At 37.8% G+C, this 18,201-nt stretch overlaps 1 protein-coding gene across 2 annotated transcripts in view; it reads right to left on the minus strand.

Annotated features, from left to right (window-relative positions):
* LOC106138693 (protein sickie) overlaps positions 1 to 18,201 on the minus strand; it is a 72,460-nt gene that overhangs the window by 2,711 nt on the left and 51,548 nt on the right. For both annotated transcript variants that reach the window (XM_013339929.2, XM_013339927.2), the window contains 12 exons: positions 8,190 to 8,273; positions 7,334 to 7,462; positions 5,890 to 6,051; positions 5,229 to 5,423; positions 4,411 to 4,456; positions 3,529 to 3,671; positions 3,137 to 3,292; positions 2,630 to 2,921; positions 1,522 to 2,170; positions 1,056 to 1,205; positions 564 to 760; positions 208 to 316 (listed from right to left, as the gene is read on the minus strand). In XM_013339929.2, coding sequence (XP_013195383.2) covers positions 208 to 316; positions 564 to 760; positions 1,056 to 1,205; positions 1,522 to 2,170; positions 2,630 to 2,921; positions 3,137 to 3,292; positions 3,529 to 3,671; positions 4,411 to 4,456; positions 5,229 to 5,423; positions 5,890 to 6,051; positions 7,334 to 7,462; positions 8,190 to 8,273 — 2,312 coding nt within the window. The remainder of the gene's footprint in view (positions 1 to 207; positions 317 to 563; positions 761 to 1,055; positions 1,206 to 1,521; positions 2,171 to 2,629; positions 2,922 to 3,136; positions 3,293 to 3,528; positions 3,672 to 4,410; positions 4,457 to 5,228; positions 5,424 to 5,889; positions 6,052 to 7,333; positions 7,463 to 8,189; positions 8,274 to 18,201) is intronic.

An 18,201-nucleotide genomic window follows, 5' to 3' on the forward strand; every position in this document is an offset into this window, starting at 1 on the left:
TTTACATACGTGAATTACGACAATTTATTTATGAACAGAAATATGCAGACAGGCATAGCCCAATCTTCAAAAACAATATAATTCTATCTACAATGACATGTTGAAGATCAACTTTGTGTTCAATCTTATTTGGAATATACTTGCATAACAAATGCATGCAAAGCTAGTATTTTATGTGTACAACGAGTAGATATATATTAAGTTTACCTAGCTAAGAATCCTTTCACTGGTTCCATGTGATTCGCAGTCAAGAGCCACCTGAAGTTATGGTGCAGTTGCAAATTTGTTGTGTTACATGTTGCTTGAGACATTGTCCCTGTAAAAAAGCGCAGTGTTTAAATGCCAACCCACGAAACGGATACTGTTGAAAATTGGTAGAGATATAAATTATAAAAGAAATTTCGACGGTAGCTGGATAAATTTTGCATGGACCGCCACTATAATTGACCAAGAAATTATAGATATTGCCAAAACAATATAGGACAATAAGATATTTAGTCTTACAATAAGAAATTTTAATCCGCTCCGATATCTTTGAGACTTATAGGTATGTAGACTCTTACCGATAATAACAGGCATGTTTCTATTGTCAGGCGGCAGTAACCCCGCGAAGGCGTCTCCAAGCGCCGAAGCGTGCTGCAAGTTGTCCAGCACCACTACGGAGGGTAACGCTGCTTCTTCACCAGCGGTTGCGGCCCCGCATTGCTCCGCGATGTTCGCCAGGTAAGCTCGCAGTTCATTGCACGATTTGCGATCGACACTGGAAATTTAATAGGTTAGATTAGTAATTATAACAAAATGTTTAACATAGAATCAGACGGATAGTATGAAGATTAAAATGTAGACGTGTGATGTCTTTCTATAAAAAAGCACATAGGCTTATTTTATTTCTTTTGTACAACATAGTCTTCGTTGGGTGGTATTATCGGCTCCAATAAATCAATCAAACACTCACTTAAAAGGGGCAACGGCCTCAGCAGGAACACATGCCAGTACCACTCAATCTACGAGAATCACAGTTCTCATACCTATCTATAACTATCTTAAACACTCACTTAAAAGTGGCGACGGCTTCGGCAGGCACACCTCTTCTCTGCGTCTTCTGCACGTAGAACTCTGCTAGCTTGGCCGCCAGGTACGATTTGCCAGTGCCACTCGGCCCGCAGAGAATCACGCGCCGGTGCTCCGATAACAGGGATACGTATCTGTTGAATAAAATGTAATTTTTTTATTCGGTTATCAGTGACATTAGCAAGAAATATTAAAAACACCGCAATAGGTGAGTCGTTCAGGCCAGCTATTCCATTTGATAACAGGTTGTACATATGTGTTTTTTTCATCTCTAAAACACATTTGCTCGTTTGACATCAGATTTTTTACTAACATATTGCGTAAAAGTTGACTGGCATCATGATCATGTATTCATTGCTTAAAGATTCACTAAATATTCATAATAATTAGTGAATCTTCTTTCTAATATATTATATATATATTAGAAAGAAGATAATAATATAAACTCACCTATATACAATATTTTTTGGTATAAGGCTGTCGAACGCCAAACTGCCGACTCCTTGCAGGCAGATGTAGAGGGTGTTCACAGTTCCTATGATGTATCCGCACGGGAGCAGTTCCGGGAATCCTATCTCCGGGCCTCGCGTCGCCTCGCCCAAGTGATACGACGTAATCGAATCAGTATTTAATCCCAGATTTGTTCCCGGGTCTATTCTAGATAAATAATCCTTAAATGTTTTCCTAACTATGTAATCTAAGTTCTGCCAAGTAGTCTTGCCAGAAATATACGTGTACGCTATAGTGAATTCATTGGCGTTTATTGTCGAGTCACTATTATACACATTCTTATATGAATTACTGTGCGTAGATTTATTGCTTTTAAGGCTATTCGTGTTAGATTTATTGATCTGTGGGAAGTCCTGGCACTCTGCCTCTGGACTGTGGTTTTGTGATATTCGAGGTGAGTCGAAGCTCGGTTGTTTTTCGTAGTGGTTGAACGCGCTAGCGGATTGTTTCGCAAAAAATCTGACTTCAGACTCTGTAAGCGTGTCTTGGACCTCTTCGAAATATCTTTGGAATGTCTCTGGTTGGCCCAAGTACACAGCTATCGCGATCTTCTTACCATCTGTCGTGTCTCCTTGACTATCGGCGACCCCTAAAATAACATTTCCACATTAATAACACATAAATTTTGTTATGAAAACATAATTGATAACATACTGTCTATCGATCTACATAAAGTAACTATTAGGTATGAAAACAACTATGATTCACCGGTGACACAAAAGTATGAGTGACCAAGATAACAACATTTTATCATAGGAAAATAGATTCTAAATGAAACAAGAGAGTAGTCGATAAGATAACACAGTTTGTTGCAAAACAATTTCAACCTCGCAGTTCCAGGAGAACATTATTCCTTCCACTCTTCATCTTAGTAAATTCCATACCTTAAAAATCTCATATACCTAAAAAAAAATATTCATCCTTGAGGGCTTCAATAATGCCCAAAATAACTTTTCCAAGCGGACGAAGTCGCGGGCACAGCTAGTACATTATATAAACTGGGGTTCCGACCATAGAAAAAATTAAAAAAAATATGCTGTCCACTTACCAATATCTGAGTAGCTCTCCCCAATCGCTAGTTCTCTAGTCTTCGGCGGAGGCAACACAGTATTGATATCATAGTCTCCGCTTAGCCTCTCAGTGGCACTGAGTCCATTAGTGAACATATCAGCGGATCCGTTCAAGGCGAGTAGTTCTCCTTTCTCGTTCAGTTCGCATACGGCTTTATTACCGTATATAGGCTCCATTCCGGCGGTAGGAGAGCTCTTCTTATAGTCCGGAGTGGAAGTTATGCAGTTGAAGTCGAGGTCTAAGGGCTGAGAGTGAATGTCTATCGTCGTCTGAAACAAGATTTTGCCTTCAGTATGCAAATAAATTTAGTTAACGAGGCATATTGATAACAAATAATGCGTCTATCTAAGTTCCTGCAGGAATAGTTTTCAATTATTTAGAAAACTATTCCTACTAAGCGCACTACTGCAGCGCCACTGAGGCCAAACAATACATTAAACGATCCAAATGTTATTTTCAAACTACCTTGTTACCAAAAACATACCTGATGCATAGTGGCTTGGTCTGCTAGACTGAATCTCCTTGGGTCTTCGACAGCCGACCCGCCAGTCCCGAGGGAACTCTGGCTGCCAGCCAGGGACCGCGACGTCACTAAACGTTGGAGGCGCTCGTTGTTTTGCTTCAGGTTCAACATTTCATTCTACAGACATAAAAAAATCGATCTTAGATGACTTATTTCAGAATTAAGTAAAAAGTAACCGGCTGCTTTGTTAATAAGTAAACATTGGAAAAATGTCAATAACAAATACCTACGATAAAACAAGAGCTTTTGTTGAATGAGAATGTGTGAATGTTATTGTAACTATCTTTTGTTGAACATCATAATAAAGTTTACTCAGTTGGACTGCTAGGGTTAACAAAGTGTTAAATACTTACTCTCATTTTGATGACGGTATCTTTGAGACTTTCCAGTTGATGCGCTGAACTCAGAGCCTCTAATCTTATGTCAGTCAGGACGAGGTCCTTCTCTCTCAACTGTCTTTTTAGTTCGTCCACCAAACCCGAGTCTTCTGGTTTTTCTGAAACAAAAATATTATTTTTTTCAAGTTTCACATTATTTTTTATTAATATATCATTGATATCCCGTTTATCAAGAAAGCTCAGTTACCGTGGTATTCTTGGGTTAAAATTAACTCATTAAATAGAATGAAGGATAGCAAGATTCAAATACTACTTGCTAAATTTTTCCTTTTTTTTTTGCGTTATGTAAATAAAATTATTTCACGCATACTGATGTACAAAATTAAAAAATGCTTATCCAATTGTAATTTTTCTTAGTAATGGAATTTTTTCAAGGTATAGTTATACCTACGCATGCGCTGCGCATAGTTCTTCAATTGTCTACTCGTTTGAGTCTTCCTTGTTAACGCATTTCCATTGTATTCTCTGTACTGTACGGCCCTCTGTACAAGCTTAGTTTATCAAATCTCACTCATAGCGTATTTCCGATTGTATCATTTGTTTTCGCCTTTAAATCTTGAGGTGTGCTAATATAACTGATCTAATATTATGCCGTTAAAAGATTTTACAGTCCGTGCATGCCTAATCCATTTTGGAAAACCATTTTATCTTCTGCATCGTTCAATGATAACCAATTTAGATACACTTAAAGATGTTTAAGATCTAACTGTACACTATAACAACGAGGCGCCTGTCAAAGTTCAACGTGAACCTTTCACTGGGTCACCCTAATTCCGTTAAAAGTATGGGCAAACTGCCTGAGGCATTGTTTGTTCAAGTAATAAATCTTATGCTCACCTTTGGTCGGCTCCTCGGGCTTGACCGCGGGTACCGCTGTCTTGTCCTGGAAAAGTGTTTTTAATTAATGATCCATAGACAATATGGACATCTAAATTTATCATTTTATAAAAGAAATAAAAATAAGTTTTGGCAAATTTATCACGCTAGACGCTACCTGTAAATTATTAATATTTCTTTTTGTATGGAAATTTGTACAATAAATAAGAAGCTATCATAGACTTCTTTTAATTACACTAACCGTAATGAAACTGATCAATCAATCATTATCAATTAAACTATCAAAATTGAAAGTAAGTATTAATATATTGTGGTACATGAAATCTTGTTTGGTCAAATAGACAATTGTTTTTACACACACATATTTCTATCGTGATTACCTATTAATATTCATCTGATATGTATGATTAATATCTGCCAATAAATATTTCACAGATTGTTAATAACCCTTCTGATCAGAATTTCAAAACCAACGGTAAAATCAGTTTCATCAGTACTCTTAATAAAATTGTGAGTTCTTAATTAAGAACATCGGGCAACGATGTGACCGCAACAGCCTATGGGCCATTGTCGAAGAAGTGCTAAATAATAGCCACTAAGCGATTGAGTACAGAAGCTTTGGCGTATAAATTATTTTAAAAAAACTCAATTCATCATCGTCAATAATGTTGATCAGTAAAACAATAAAGTTCGTATCGCTCGTAGGTTCTCGTAGCAAAGTATGTTTGAAGCTCATTTATGACAAATCACATAGTGAGTATAGTGTGGAATTACTGTTGTGAAATCTTTTATTTCCCTAGATTTTGTTTCAGACCTACCTTACTATCCACAAGGACTTCATGGGAATGTTCCAGGCTATTTTCATTGCTGCCTTCTCGTATAGTGTGGGGGTCGTCGTAGTGGTGCGACCCGGACGAGCTGTCTTGGGACGACAGTTGCCCGAGGGACGAATGCTTCGCCGTCTTCGAGATTTTAGCGTTCCGTGAGAACGCCTTTGTGAACGATGATCGTAGCTGTTAGGAAATTTCTAAATCAGAATCTGATTGCCTCGTTTATTTGAATTAAAGTATTAGACATACATATTTTGTTGTTCTCTCTCATGTTATCTCTGGGTGTTTTTAGTAAATACTTCTACCGCATTGCTTCGAGCCTGGGGTATTAGTATAAGGCATATTTTGTTTTATGTTGTGCTTACATTTTTTTATGAAAGTATTTTTTTCTGGTGGCTATCTTCAAACTGCGGCTCATTAAATATTATTTATGAAATTTACAAGTGGTTAATATTGTGATAAACTTGTTACTTCTTATATTCGTAACCATTCAGCCGATCACATGTTTGAAGTATTATCACGTAAAAATGTAAAGAGACTTAGATATAGGTATAAGCATGTATGGGGTGACAACTCTCTTTGCATCATCTGTAAATTTTCTACAAATATATTCAAAGTTTATAAAAGATGTCAACTTTGATATACGTACCCATCCCTTTTTCTTATGCTTCTTATCATGAGGCATTGATGACCCGCTGCTCAGACTGTTGATACTGGATACACTATCAGTGGAGAGATGCCTTGTGATTGCCCCATTCCCAGTTTGAGCGTTTCGTTGTGGCGAAGACTGTGTTTGTGGGTGTGGTTCTTGCTGCGAGAGAAATAATATTATTGCATAAAAGGGAATTAAGAATCCTTGAAATATTGTGCTATATCTATCGAAATCTTGATAATTTTCGCTGTTATTTTTACTGGTATGATAACAGATTAACTGGTATGATTACAAATTAGATAAGTAGATAGTATAAGATACATTGTACCTATACCAGAAATATGAAAAATTAATGAAGAAATGACCCAATAACATCCATTTAAATAAACAATCAATTTGATATAATTCTTTATTTCTTTTTGACCATTGAACCATATTAATGAAGTGATATTATAAGTATGTCACGCATCAACCAGTTTCCAATACCAAATGGGGTCGAATTCATTTGATGGTCAATTTAATGTTATTGGTGCAGTTTATTACCGGCCATTACTATATAATATAATGGCGCCACACAAAGCGTATTTAATGTCTCACAAGAATTGCACATAAATAAACCATAAAATCGATTGCATAAACGCTGGTCTGTTTACCACGCTTTTTTATATTTGTCGAATACATACAATAAATTATTATAATTATATCGATCAAGGTATAGGCTGTTACTTGGACGATTTTTGGGTGTCTTGTTAGACTATCATTAGTCTACACTTCCGGAGGGAAGTAATGGAGATCATAAAGCTACTTTTAGGCATTATACTAAAATCTAAGGTTTCCTCTTTCGTTACGAATCCCTTGTTTATTACGTTACAGAAGTTCGGGATCATATTTTTTAGTAGGAAGTACTTGGTAATTTTAATAGAACAATGAAGATTGCTTTTTCCACTTTAAATTTTCCCCTGCCATTGTGCATATAGGTCAGCGTGAGGGAAGAGCTTAATGGGTAAAATGCATCATTATCATACAAAAACATCTAATGCACTTGATCCCATTGTGTCAGCGCCGCGGGCTGATACACCATGATTGATAGCTCTAACCAAAGTCGAGTTTCATCATACAACAGGGAAAATTAATGTCTATTAGTGAAATTATTTTGTACACGAAACGCAACTTATCTTGTCGTTGTCGTAGCATCTAAATTTTGAATTAGTAAAATCTATACTATTGTTACAAACTGACTTTGATTACTTATTTATTTAAATTCAAAAACAATTTGAAAAATAGTCCATTTTATGCTAAAAGCTATAAACTAGAGTTAACCATAATAATTGTGTTCAATAGAAAACTTAACATTTCGCCATTATTTGTAAAATAAATTAACCATAAGACTCTTATTTCTGTGCAGTTGTATAAAAAAAGGGTAGCGGTTGTATAATCTTACCTGTCCAGTCATATTAACGCCATCTGCTCGGATGCCCATAGATTGCATATGGGCCGTAGTAAGGCCGGCCTGGATAGACTGCTTCCGAAGCAGTTCTATCGTTTGTCGTAGCTCCGTCACCTCAGAGTCCTAGTAAATCAGTAAAAGTAATTAATGGATAAAATCAACTGCTCAGTTAAATTGCAACAAGGTTTTTAAAACAAAAGAAAATCTTGCGAACGGTCTGATGGTAAACGGTTTTAAAGTATATGGGTGGATATTTGTGTTCCCGACCTATGTTGGAAGAGGAAATATATAACTACTTTTTTACTTGCGGTCAACGTTTTAACATAGATAAAACCACCTCTTTCCCGGAGGGGTAGGCAGAGACCACATCTTTCCATTTGCCACGCGATTTCTGCATACTTTTTCTTTTCATACACTTTCACAACTCTTTTCAAGCAAATATATTTAATCACAAAGAAAAATAATGGTATTTGGTTAGGTCATCTCCGCCCAACCTTAGTTTATTCGCAGTCTGTTTTAGTTTATAAGACGTAATAAACTGCCATGTACTAACATTAATGTCCGCTGTAGTTATTTACATACATACAGTGCTCTAAATAGCTCAATTGTGAGTTGAACCATTTATTATTTCCCTTCACAAGATCACTTGCTCACTAATATGACATGATCAATACTTGAATCTGTAATCCAGAGTATGTACGCTATCTATCTGAACGCGACCTTTCAATTTTTTAATCTGCATTTTCGATATTGAAATGAAAATATCTCTAAATCATGTTTTACATAAATTTTAAGTGCTCAGATATAAAAAGGTTTTAGTTGTTGAAGGGTAATAAAACTGGTTTATTACCTTTCTCTCGGCTGTGGCTGTGAGCTGCTGCAGTCTTTGCGTCATGTTCGAGAGACTCTGTTCAAACGCCGACACCACATGGGCCTGTAACAATCAAAATATTATTTTTAGACATACGCATGGCTTGTAGTAAAACCAAATAGGTAAGGTTTGATGCAGACAACAACTAAAAGCTAGCAAAGGCAAGAATTTAAGATGTTTACCAAAAGTATTTTGTTTGATATGTAAATGACGGGTCACTGTAGATCTAGGGAGACTACTGTTGAGAAGATTCCTCTTGTATTATTGTGGATGCTGGATACAAGTGATAAAGTTGGTTATAGCGTACATTGCGACGTAGCGGAATATAATCGCTAGTTCCTATCTTCTATTTCACCAGACAGAAGAAAGTAGGTTCACACTCGGTTATGCTAAGGTAAGGTGTAACCCACGTTTTATGCCATGATAAATTTTAGATACCAAACAGTAATATATTCACACTTTCTTGAAGACATTTTAATATAATATTCATTTGAATTATATATATTACTTATATTATTACCAAGCAGAAGAACCTAAGGAAATCGTTTTACCTTAGAATGTTGGATATCTCTGACCAGTTCCTCTCATTATTTTTTTTACTTACTGTAATAGTAATTGCAAATTAGAGTATAAAGAGTAGTACAGGGAAGGAAGATATATTTCTTTGCGACGTAAGTATTTCAACAATAAATTATACCTGTATTTTATGGTTTATTTATATAAAGAAATAAGTAAAAATACAATTACTTTAGTTGACCGAGAGAGCGAAGTGAGTGAAGTCTACCGATCAACTTGGGGCGAATATACATTTTTGTATGTTTGTGACGTGATATCTTTTTAAACAGTTGGTTTGATTTGATAAAATGTTTAATATATGTATGATTTCTCAATAGAGTTTTGAAGTTCATAGGGTATTAAAATCATTAAAAAATATAAAAAAATTAAGTGACCGCGAAGTTTCACGGCGACATCTAAATAAAATAACTAGAGGTAGGTACAGTCAACTGCAGGGAAACTTGACTCCTACCGTTGTTTTGTATGATCGGGGGGTCACGTTTCCCTACCGTTGCCTGTACCAAGTTTAAATTACGCAAACAGTGACCAACGAGATTTCCATCTAACTGTAATAAGAGACGACCACAAACGACACAGATCTTAGCCAGTTCGTTACATGTGATTATTATGTATCCAGTCCATCCCTGGGCGCGATAAATTAAACTAGTTACATCTTTATGGGCACACCTACACAATATATGAGACTATAATATTAAGACAAGTTTAGGACACCACACCACGTGTTACATTTTTAAACAAGTTGCCTAAAAAAGTAGGTATATTTAATAATGGTGTAGATTGTAGTTTAAAGTCAATATAGGCGGGTCAAATTTAACAACTTTATAAAATATATTTGTATTTGCCTTTTTTAAATTGTTTATATTAGTCAACTTATTTGTAATTTGTAATAGGTAATAATGAGGACTCAAATTATATATTTCAAAAATAACTTTGAAATTTATTTTTATCTTTACACAGTTCTAGGAACAAACTACATAAGTTTCGCACAAAAATGTCTGAAAAACATATTAATATAGGTACTAAATAAGGAAGCGAACCTTTTTAGGAAATAACTTTTAAATTTTTATGAAAGGGTTATCGACTTTTAACCCTGTAAATACGCGGTGCGGTGCATAAACTGCATGTGAGTCATCGTTATAAATTACTTTATAGTTCGGTAATAGTGGTGTGGGCGCGCTGGACAGACCCTCTGTTGTTACAGCAAGCACTCAGCGAAATTAAAAGAGTGAGGGTGTCGACCCAATCCCATGACGTTACACCCGAAATTCACTTTATTTACATAGGTAGGTACTTTGGAAAAGTAGTAAATTGATATTTTTTTTATAATTACCAAAAAGTTTAGTACTTACCACACAAAAAAGATTGACGGAGCATTTTGCGGATTTATCAACTCAATTTTAAAAGTAAGACGGAGTTTTATTTAAATATTTACACTTAAAAAAATATGAAATTGGAAAAGTATGATTTTAATTTCTACGACTAATTTGGTAGGTACTATTTAAATAAGTCTGTGTTGAGATCAAACTAATGTCAGTAGGATGATATGAGAAATTTATTCATTAAACCACCTGACAAGCTTTGTTGTAACTAAAAAGGTGTGGCGAATGTAGTTTATTTAAGCGTACAGGCATGTTCCACAAAAGAATAATTCACCTGCCGACTAGTATACTGCCAGTCCAGTTACATACTTTGTTTTATATGTTTGACAGATCCTAGATACACCTTTTGCACGTGCCATCTTAAAATATTATCGTTTGAGATATCCGAATGGTTCAGTATATTCTGTTTTTCTCACCTTTCCTTATATCTTATGATCAGATATTTGTAAATTTACACATTTGTTGATAATATTTTATATTGGTAAGTCGTCAGCACGATTGGGCAGAATAATTCCTTTTATGACAAAAGAAATGCAGTGAGATTTTTTCGGGGTTGTGGTTTTTTAAAACAAATCCAAAACAGAAAAAAATTATACGGTATCTTACGAGTACAAAACCTCGAAAAACACAAAACGTGTTTGTACAAAGTATATAAATTTGCCAAATATTGCTGTCAGATACTTATCTCAAGCTTACCCAACGGCAGTGAAACAGGCCTTAAATCTACTAAATTTGCTAATATATCATAAATTTTAGGTACGTTCTACAGAGTATGGTATGACTCCATAAATCATAATGCAACGGCTCCGCGCGCTTTCTCGTCGCGGAACCCTAACGTTTATTTTGAATCGGACAGGTGGGGAGCAATTACATATCTACAGCTGCGGAAACAGCCGCTGTTAATTTAATGACCCGATCAAAATAGTCACTAGGCTTCTGGAAAAACTGCCATATGACCTACACATAAAGGACTAAGGATTAAGTGCTTTGAACGTCGTACTTGTCTGTAGTAAAAAACTGAATTCCTTTAAACTAAATTAAGATCATCAAATTAAATGAAAACGTGGATATCTCTGTAATTGTCATAATTATTGCGCATTTATTCTGCACCTTTCGTTGGATAATTTGTCGCTACTTTGTCACATTACAAATAAAATGTAGGATTTTTGAAGCTAAGGAAATGTCGTTTCAAGTTTATTTGATTAAATTTGACTTAAACGTGCCTGTCAAGTTAATAGAGCATAACAGAAGCTATTCATCAAAGGATGTACGGCATTCAGCGCAAACGATGAACTATTTCCGACTTTCCGTAATTATTTTTGATGCAACATTGCATAACGTCTGTTAGTGCCGAACAAGTTAATTGTTTGAGTTAACGAACATGTTGGCGGTAATAACTTTATTTCTGGCTATTAATTTTGTTATCGACTATAAATAAGAAAACATAGTTTTTAACTACTTACCTTACATTTAGGAATTGAACTTTATATTATGTGATATGAAGCTCTTAGTAAGAGATATATGTCTAGTACTGATGTGTTAATGCATGTCACGAAAAACTTATTTATCTCATGTAGTCGACATAACTCTGATAAAAACAAGACACATGTCGATAAATAAACCGAGTAGGTGTTATTTTTATGACTTAATTCGATCATTCACTTTGAAACCCACTCGGCAGCCCACGGCAGCAATATTCTCTTCATACAATATTCTCAACAAGAGAGATTATTTGTTCAAGTGCACTCTTCCTTATTCGGTCGCGCCATATCTGTAACCCAGACTGCGACCAATTTATGTTGACAGTTTAGGAAAGCATGGACAATATTCTAATAAAAGCAAGGTTTTCTCTTTATTTGAAAATCTTAGGTATTAGACTACACTGTTATGTTACCTACTTTCTCGGTTAGAATTTTAGTTAAGTATAAGTAGGTATGTTATTTTCTGAATTATTTATACTTATTCAACAAAAATGTAAGATTATTCGATTTGACATGCAATTCTTCAATAATTAGGAATTTAATTCCATGAACCTACTAATTACATAAAAAGCTAGGCTTTTGCCAGGGAGTTCACTTTAGTAGGCATTTTCGCAAAGGAGTATAATAGGAACAAAGGAGTCTCATTATCTGTAGTTCGTCAAAATCAATCTAGTTGATTAAAGTTTATGCGTCGTTACAATAACACATCTTCCACACAAGTAAGTATGGAAGTAAGGAGAAGAGAATAATTTCTTTAACAAATAAGATTAAAATCATAATTTCTTAAACATAATTTCTTTAACAAAAAAGTAATTCAATCTTTAGAAATGATGCGGATGTGGCCGCATTAGGAAAGTGTGCCGGCGAGGTAGCCAGGGCCCAACCACGATACTTATCTCCCGTTCGATACCGTACGAAGGCTGCAGACAGCCCTAATGAGAAAAACAATCGACAGTTTTCTCACAGCTTCCCCAAGATCGTGAAGATTACGTCTGGAGGAATTTAAATTTACCTTCAACAATTTTCTAAGTAAATTCTAAATACGAAGCGTCATTTGTTGCCTATCGATGGCTACTAATTGGATAGCGTCTGTCTTTAAAAAAGGCATTTATATTTTCTAGTTCTTCGTAATTTTTTTTCTTGTAAGAATTGCGTAAAGCCTTTTAATTTATTCCACGTGTGCCTATATCATACACAATTTCTTTATAAATAATTTCAGCAAAATGTTTTCTACTGTGCATTGATATATGACTCAGTTACCACTTGTAGGGATTTTCATAATAATTTTAATAGTTTTAATTGTAAGTACATCAAATAATAAATAAAATTATATTTTAGTAATAAACGGACAACCTATATCACTACTCATACGCGGAACTCTTTCGTCCTGCCATAAATTCGGCGGACAAGTAAAATGAAAAAATGACAGTTTGACAAGTGTCAATCTTATTGTATTTTCTAGGCCCGTTTGTTGCTATACGCTTGAATATTAATTTAAATCTTTCATTTCATCTTATATCCATTTCCCTCTTCTCTTACTCTGACTGCGCTTCACCTTCTATCAAGTTAGCTTTGAATCTATCGCTACATTGGTGACCCCGTTTTAACACGATGTCGCAATCAAGGAGTGAGAACAAAGGAGCCGGAGAGCCGCTTTCCTTGGATCGCGTAGGCGTAAGAGTACCTCCTTTTTATCCATCGAAACCCAAGCTTTGGTTTGCTTCGCTGGAAAGCCAATTTGTTCTAGCCGGAGTTACGTCAGAGGCGACGAAATACCACTATGCAGTATCACATCTAGAACCTCAGTACGTGGAGATCGTCGAAGATATTATCGAGGCGCCAGCTACGGCAGATAAGTATGAGACGCTTAAATCGGAGCTCGTAAAGAGGTTGTCAGCGTCCCGCGAAAAGCAGGTCCAGCAACTACTTCATCATGAAGAATTGGAAGATCGCAAACCATCGCAGTTCCTGCGGCGGTTAAGGGGATTAGCTGGTTCTGAGGTGCCAGACGATTTACTCAGAACTCTCTGGGCCAGCCGTTTACCCAACAGCGTACAACCCATCATTGCGTCGCAGGCTAGGATGAAACTCGATGAGGTCGCCGAGCTAGCTGATCAAGTGCTGGATGCAGTATCACCGAATTTGCAAGCAGCAGGAGTTTCCACAAAACACGATAGTGGGTCGAGTGAGATTGCTGCGTTAACACGACAAGTCGAAGCGCTAGCTGACAAGGTCGACCGTATGTCGCGGTCAAAGTCAAGAACCAGGCAGTCTTCAAGTCGTCGTGGTCGCTCTACGTCAACAAGATCACACTCGAATTACAGGAAGTTCCCGACATGCTGGTATCACTACAAGTTCGGTGATAAAGCAAAAAGATGTTTCAAGCCGTGTGACTATACGGGAAATGCGTAAGGCAGTCGATAATGGCGACCGACGACTGCCCAAGTACCGGTCGCTTGTTTGTTACGGACAAACGGACGAAATTACAATTGTTAGTAGATACAGGTAGTGATTTGTGTGTATTTCCTCGCAAATTTTTAAAAGATTATCGTGCGAAAACAAATTTTGAATTGTGTGCCGCTAACGGGTCAATCATAAATACGTACGGTTTCTATCATTGCGTACTAAACTTAGGGCTGCGTCGTGACTTTGCTTGGCATTTTATTGTAGCCGACGTAACGAGGGCGATAATAGGCGTGGATTTCTTATCACATTACAATATTATAGTAGACGTCCGAAATCAACGCCTTATCGACGGTAACACTATGGTCGCGACCGTGGCTTCGCTTGCCTTTAGTAACGAAAGTATTTCTTCCGTGAAGGTGGTTTCTGGTAACTCTGTCTATCACAACATACTAGCAAAATTTCCCGAAATCACTCGCCCACATGGAATACATCGTACACTGCACCACAACACTGTCCATCACATCCGCACTACACCTGGGCCACCGGTCACTTGCACTCCCCGTAGGCTTGCGCCTGATAAACTGAAAATTGCTAAATCGGAATTCGAGTCTATGTTACAGAATGGTACTTGTCGGCCTTCCGAATCAGCATGGGCTTCACCCCTTCATCTTGCGCCCAAGAAGGACAATGGGTGGCGTCCTTGTGGGGATTATCGCATGCTGAATGCCCGGACAATACCCGACAGATACCCCATTAAACACATTCATGATTTTTCCCACTCTTTATCAGGCTGCACCGTCTTCTCTACCATTGATTTGGTGAAGGCCTACAACCAGATCCCGGTCAATCCAGACGACATAGCGAAGACAGCGATCACAACGCCGTTCGGTCTTTACGAATTTCCGTTCATGACGTTCGGACTTCGTAATGCCGGACAGACGTTTCAGCGATTTGTCGATGAGATGCTGCGGGGCCTGGATTTTACCTATGCATATCTGGACGATTTTCTGGTCTTCTCGAAGGATCAGAAGACCCACGAAGAGCACCTTCGTCAACTCTTCGAAAGACTCAAGCAGTACGGCATGGTCGTCAACACGGCAAAGTGTGTCTTTGGCGCGTCTGAGGTAACCTTTTTAGGCTATAGAATTTCAGGTAAAGGTACCACACCCCTACCTGAGAAGGTCGAAGCCATCACCAATTTCCCTGTCCCAAAGACGGTAAAGGAACTACGCCGCTTCTTGGGTATGGTGAACTTTTATCGTAGGTTTATTTCAGGCGCCGCTAAACAACAAGGTCCTCTGAACGCACTGCTGACAGGATCAATGAAAGGTTCACACCCGGTACATATTACTGGTAAGTCACTTGAGGCTTTTGAAGCCTGCAAAGAAGGTCTGTGTCAGGCCGCCTTGCTGGCTCATCCCAAGTGTGACGCAAGGTTGGCGCTTGTTACTGATGCGTCAGACAGAGCTATCGGTTCGGTGTTACAGCAACAGTCTGATGGTGAATCCTGGGAGCCATTGGCATTTTTCTCTCGTGGGCTGAGTCCTTCCCAACAGAAATACTCACCCTACGATCGAGAATTGCTCGCCATTTATGAGAGCATAAAATATTTTAGGCACATGCTCGAAGCTAGAACTTTTACAGTCTACACCGACCACAAGCCCCTGACTTTTGCCTTCCAAAGTCGAAAGGAAAACTGCTCGCCAAGACAGTTCCGACACCTGGATCTGATTGCGCAGTTTACCACCGACATTCGTCACATCTCTGGTAAGGACAACGTGGTAGCTGATACCCTCTCGCGAGTTGAGGAAATTTCCCAGCCAATCGATTCAGAACAGCTGGCTGCTGCTCAACGTTCTGATCCAGAGCTTAGGCAACTTGCAGAAGGTACGACTTCACTGTGCCTTAAGAAAGTCAGGATTCCAGGTTCCAACACAGAGCTGTTTTGTGACACCAGCACAGACATGGTTCGACCGTTTGTTCCCAAGCTATTACGGAGAAGGGTGTTCGAGAGTCTACATTGTCTCAGCCACCCTGGTGCCAAGGCAACAGCCAGATTGGTCTCTGAACGTTATGTTTGGCCGGAGGTGAAAAAGGACTGTAGGAACTGGGTGAGAGCATGCATAGCGTGCCAACAGTCAAAGATCACGCGTCATACTAGTGCTCCTCTCAGTAACTTCAAACTTCCTTCAGCTCGCTTCAAATTCGTCCATATTGACCTGATCGGACCATTACCTTCATGCCAAGGTTATAAGTATTGTCTCACAGCCATTGATCGTTTTACGCGTTGGCCTGAGGCAATACCCTTAGAAGAAATTACGGCCGAGGCAGTTGCAAAAGCCTTACTCAGTGGCTGGATTTCTAGGTTTGGTTGCCCTGCTGATATCGTGACAGATCGCGGCAGACAGTTTGAATCAGCGTTATTCGGAAATCTTTCGCGCATCGCTGGATTTACTCATCGCCGAACAACCGCCTATCATCCCGCCTGTAATGGCCTCGTGGAAAGATTCCATCGGCAGCTGAAATCTGCCATAATCTGCCACGGTAACACAAATTGGATCGAGTCTCTCCCTCTTGTATTGTTGGGTGTCCGCAGCGCGTTCAAGGACGACTTACGAGCTACCTCAGCAGAAATGGTGTATGGCGAACCGTTGCGTCTGCCAGGTGAATTTTTTGATTCTGAAACTGACTGTCCCTTAGACTTGACGGACTTCACTTCAAGACTTCGGAATATAGTCCAAAGCCTGAAGCCCACTCCAGCCTCTCGTCATGGGGGAAAACGTCCGACATTCGTTTTCAAGGAATTAAACACTTGCACTCACGTATTTTTGCGTGATTGCACGGTTGGTGGCGCCTTGAAACCTGCATATTCCGGACCATATGAGGTACTTCAGCGAGATAATAAGGTATTCACTATCTTGGTTAGGGGTAAAAGAGTCACGGTATCGATAGACCGAGTCAAGCCGGCCTACATACTGTGTGACCCAGACACCACTCCATACATACCTTCAAATCACGCATCACACAAACATACTTCACAAAATCATGACAAACACAACACCGATACACGTCATGTACCACAGTCAGAGAACCAGAACCCACCTGATCGAGAAGTAAATACTAAAACTAGATCAGGTCGTAAGGTAAGATTCCCCGACTATTATCGCCCTTGACGGTCTCAAGGGGGGGCTGATGTAGGGATTTTCATAATAATTTTAATAGTTTTAATTGTAAATACATCAAATAATAAATAAAATTATATTTTAGTAATAAACGGACAACCTATATCACTACTCATACGCGGAACTCTTTCGTCCTGCCATAAATTCGGCGGACAAGTAAAATGAAAAAATGACAGTTTGACAAGTGTCAATCTTATTGTATTTTCTAGGCCCGTTTGTTGCTATACGCTTGAATATTAATTTAAATCTTTCATTTCATCTTATATCCATTTCCCTCTTCTCTTACTCTGACTGCGCTTCACCTTCTATCAAGTTAGCTTTGAATCTATCGCTACACACTTCTTATGCAAAAATACTGACATTATTTATTTGGAAAATTAATTTATAATACTCTTTGATTCTGACAAAAAAGGGATTATTACGTAGTTTGAATAGAATTAATTAGTTTGATTAGATTAAAATCTAAACCGAATTAGGGAAATCGTACTATATCTTATAATATGATTTGTCAAAATTTGAACTTTTACGATCTATAAGTCTACTTAACAGATGTCGATATCAAGTTCCAATGTGTCGCTTGCGCGGTGACCAATCGTATTCCACCCACAATGGTAAAGACGATACAACAGCATCAACAGATTACTTATCGTGTACAGACTCTTATGTTACAGTATAATTTCTTGAACTGGAATGAATTTGACGTTTAATCTGCTGTTTGTGTAATTCTCCACTCCAAATACGAACAACAAACAATGCATCTGTCAAGAGAATTGCGAAACACCGCTAGAAACAAGAACGGAGAAGCAAGCATTCCATTTGTGTCATAGTACACTAGTATACTGCGGTTTGTGGGTTCTTTGCTGAATACATAACGGTAGTCTAGTAGAAATATTTGGTCTGTTTGTTACTGATTTTTTAATATTGGTCCCACTTATCATAATTACATAATGACATCAAATAATGTAAA

The sequence above is a fragment of the Amyelois transitella genome, chromosome 4 (assembly GCF_032362555.1).
Source record: "Amyelois transitella isolate CPQ chromosome 4, ilAmyTran1.1, whole genome shotgun sequence".
Classification (NCBI taxonomy): Eukaryota; Metazoa; Arthropoda; class Insecta; order Lepidoptera; family Pyralidae; genus Amyelois; species Amyelois transitella.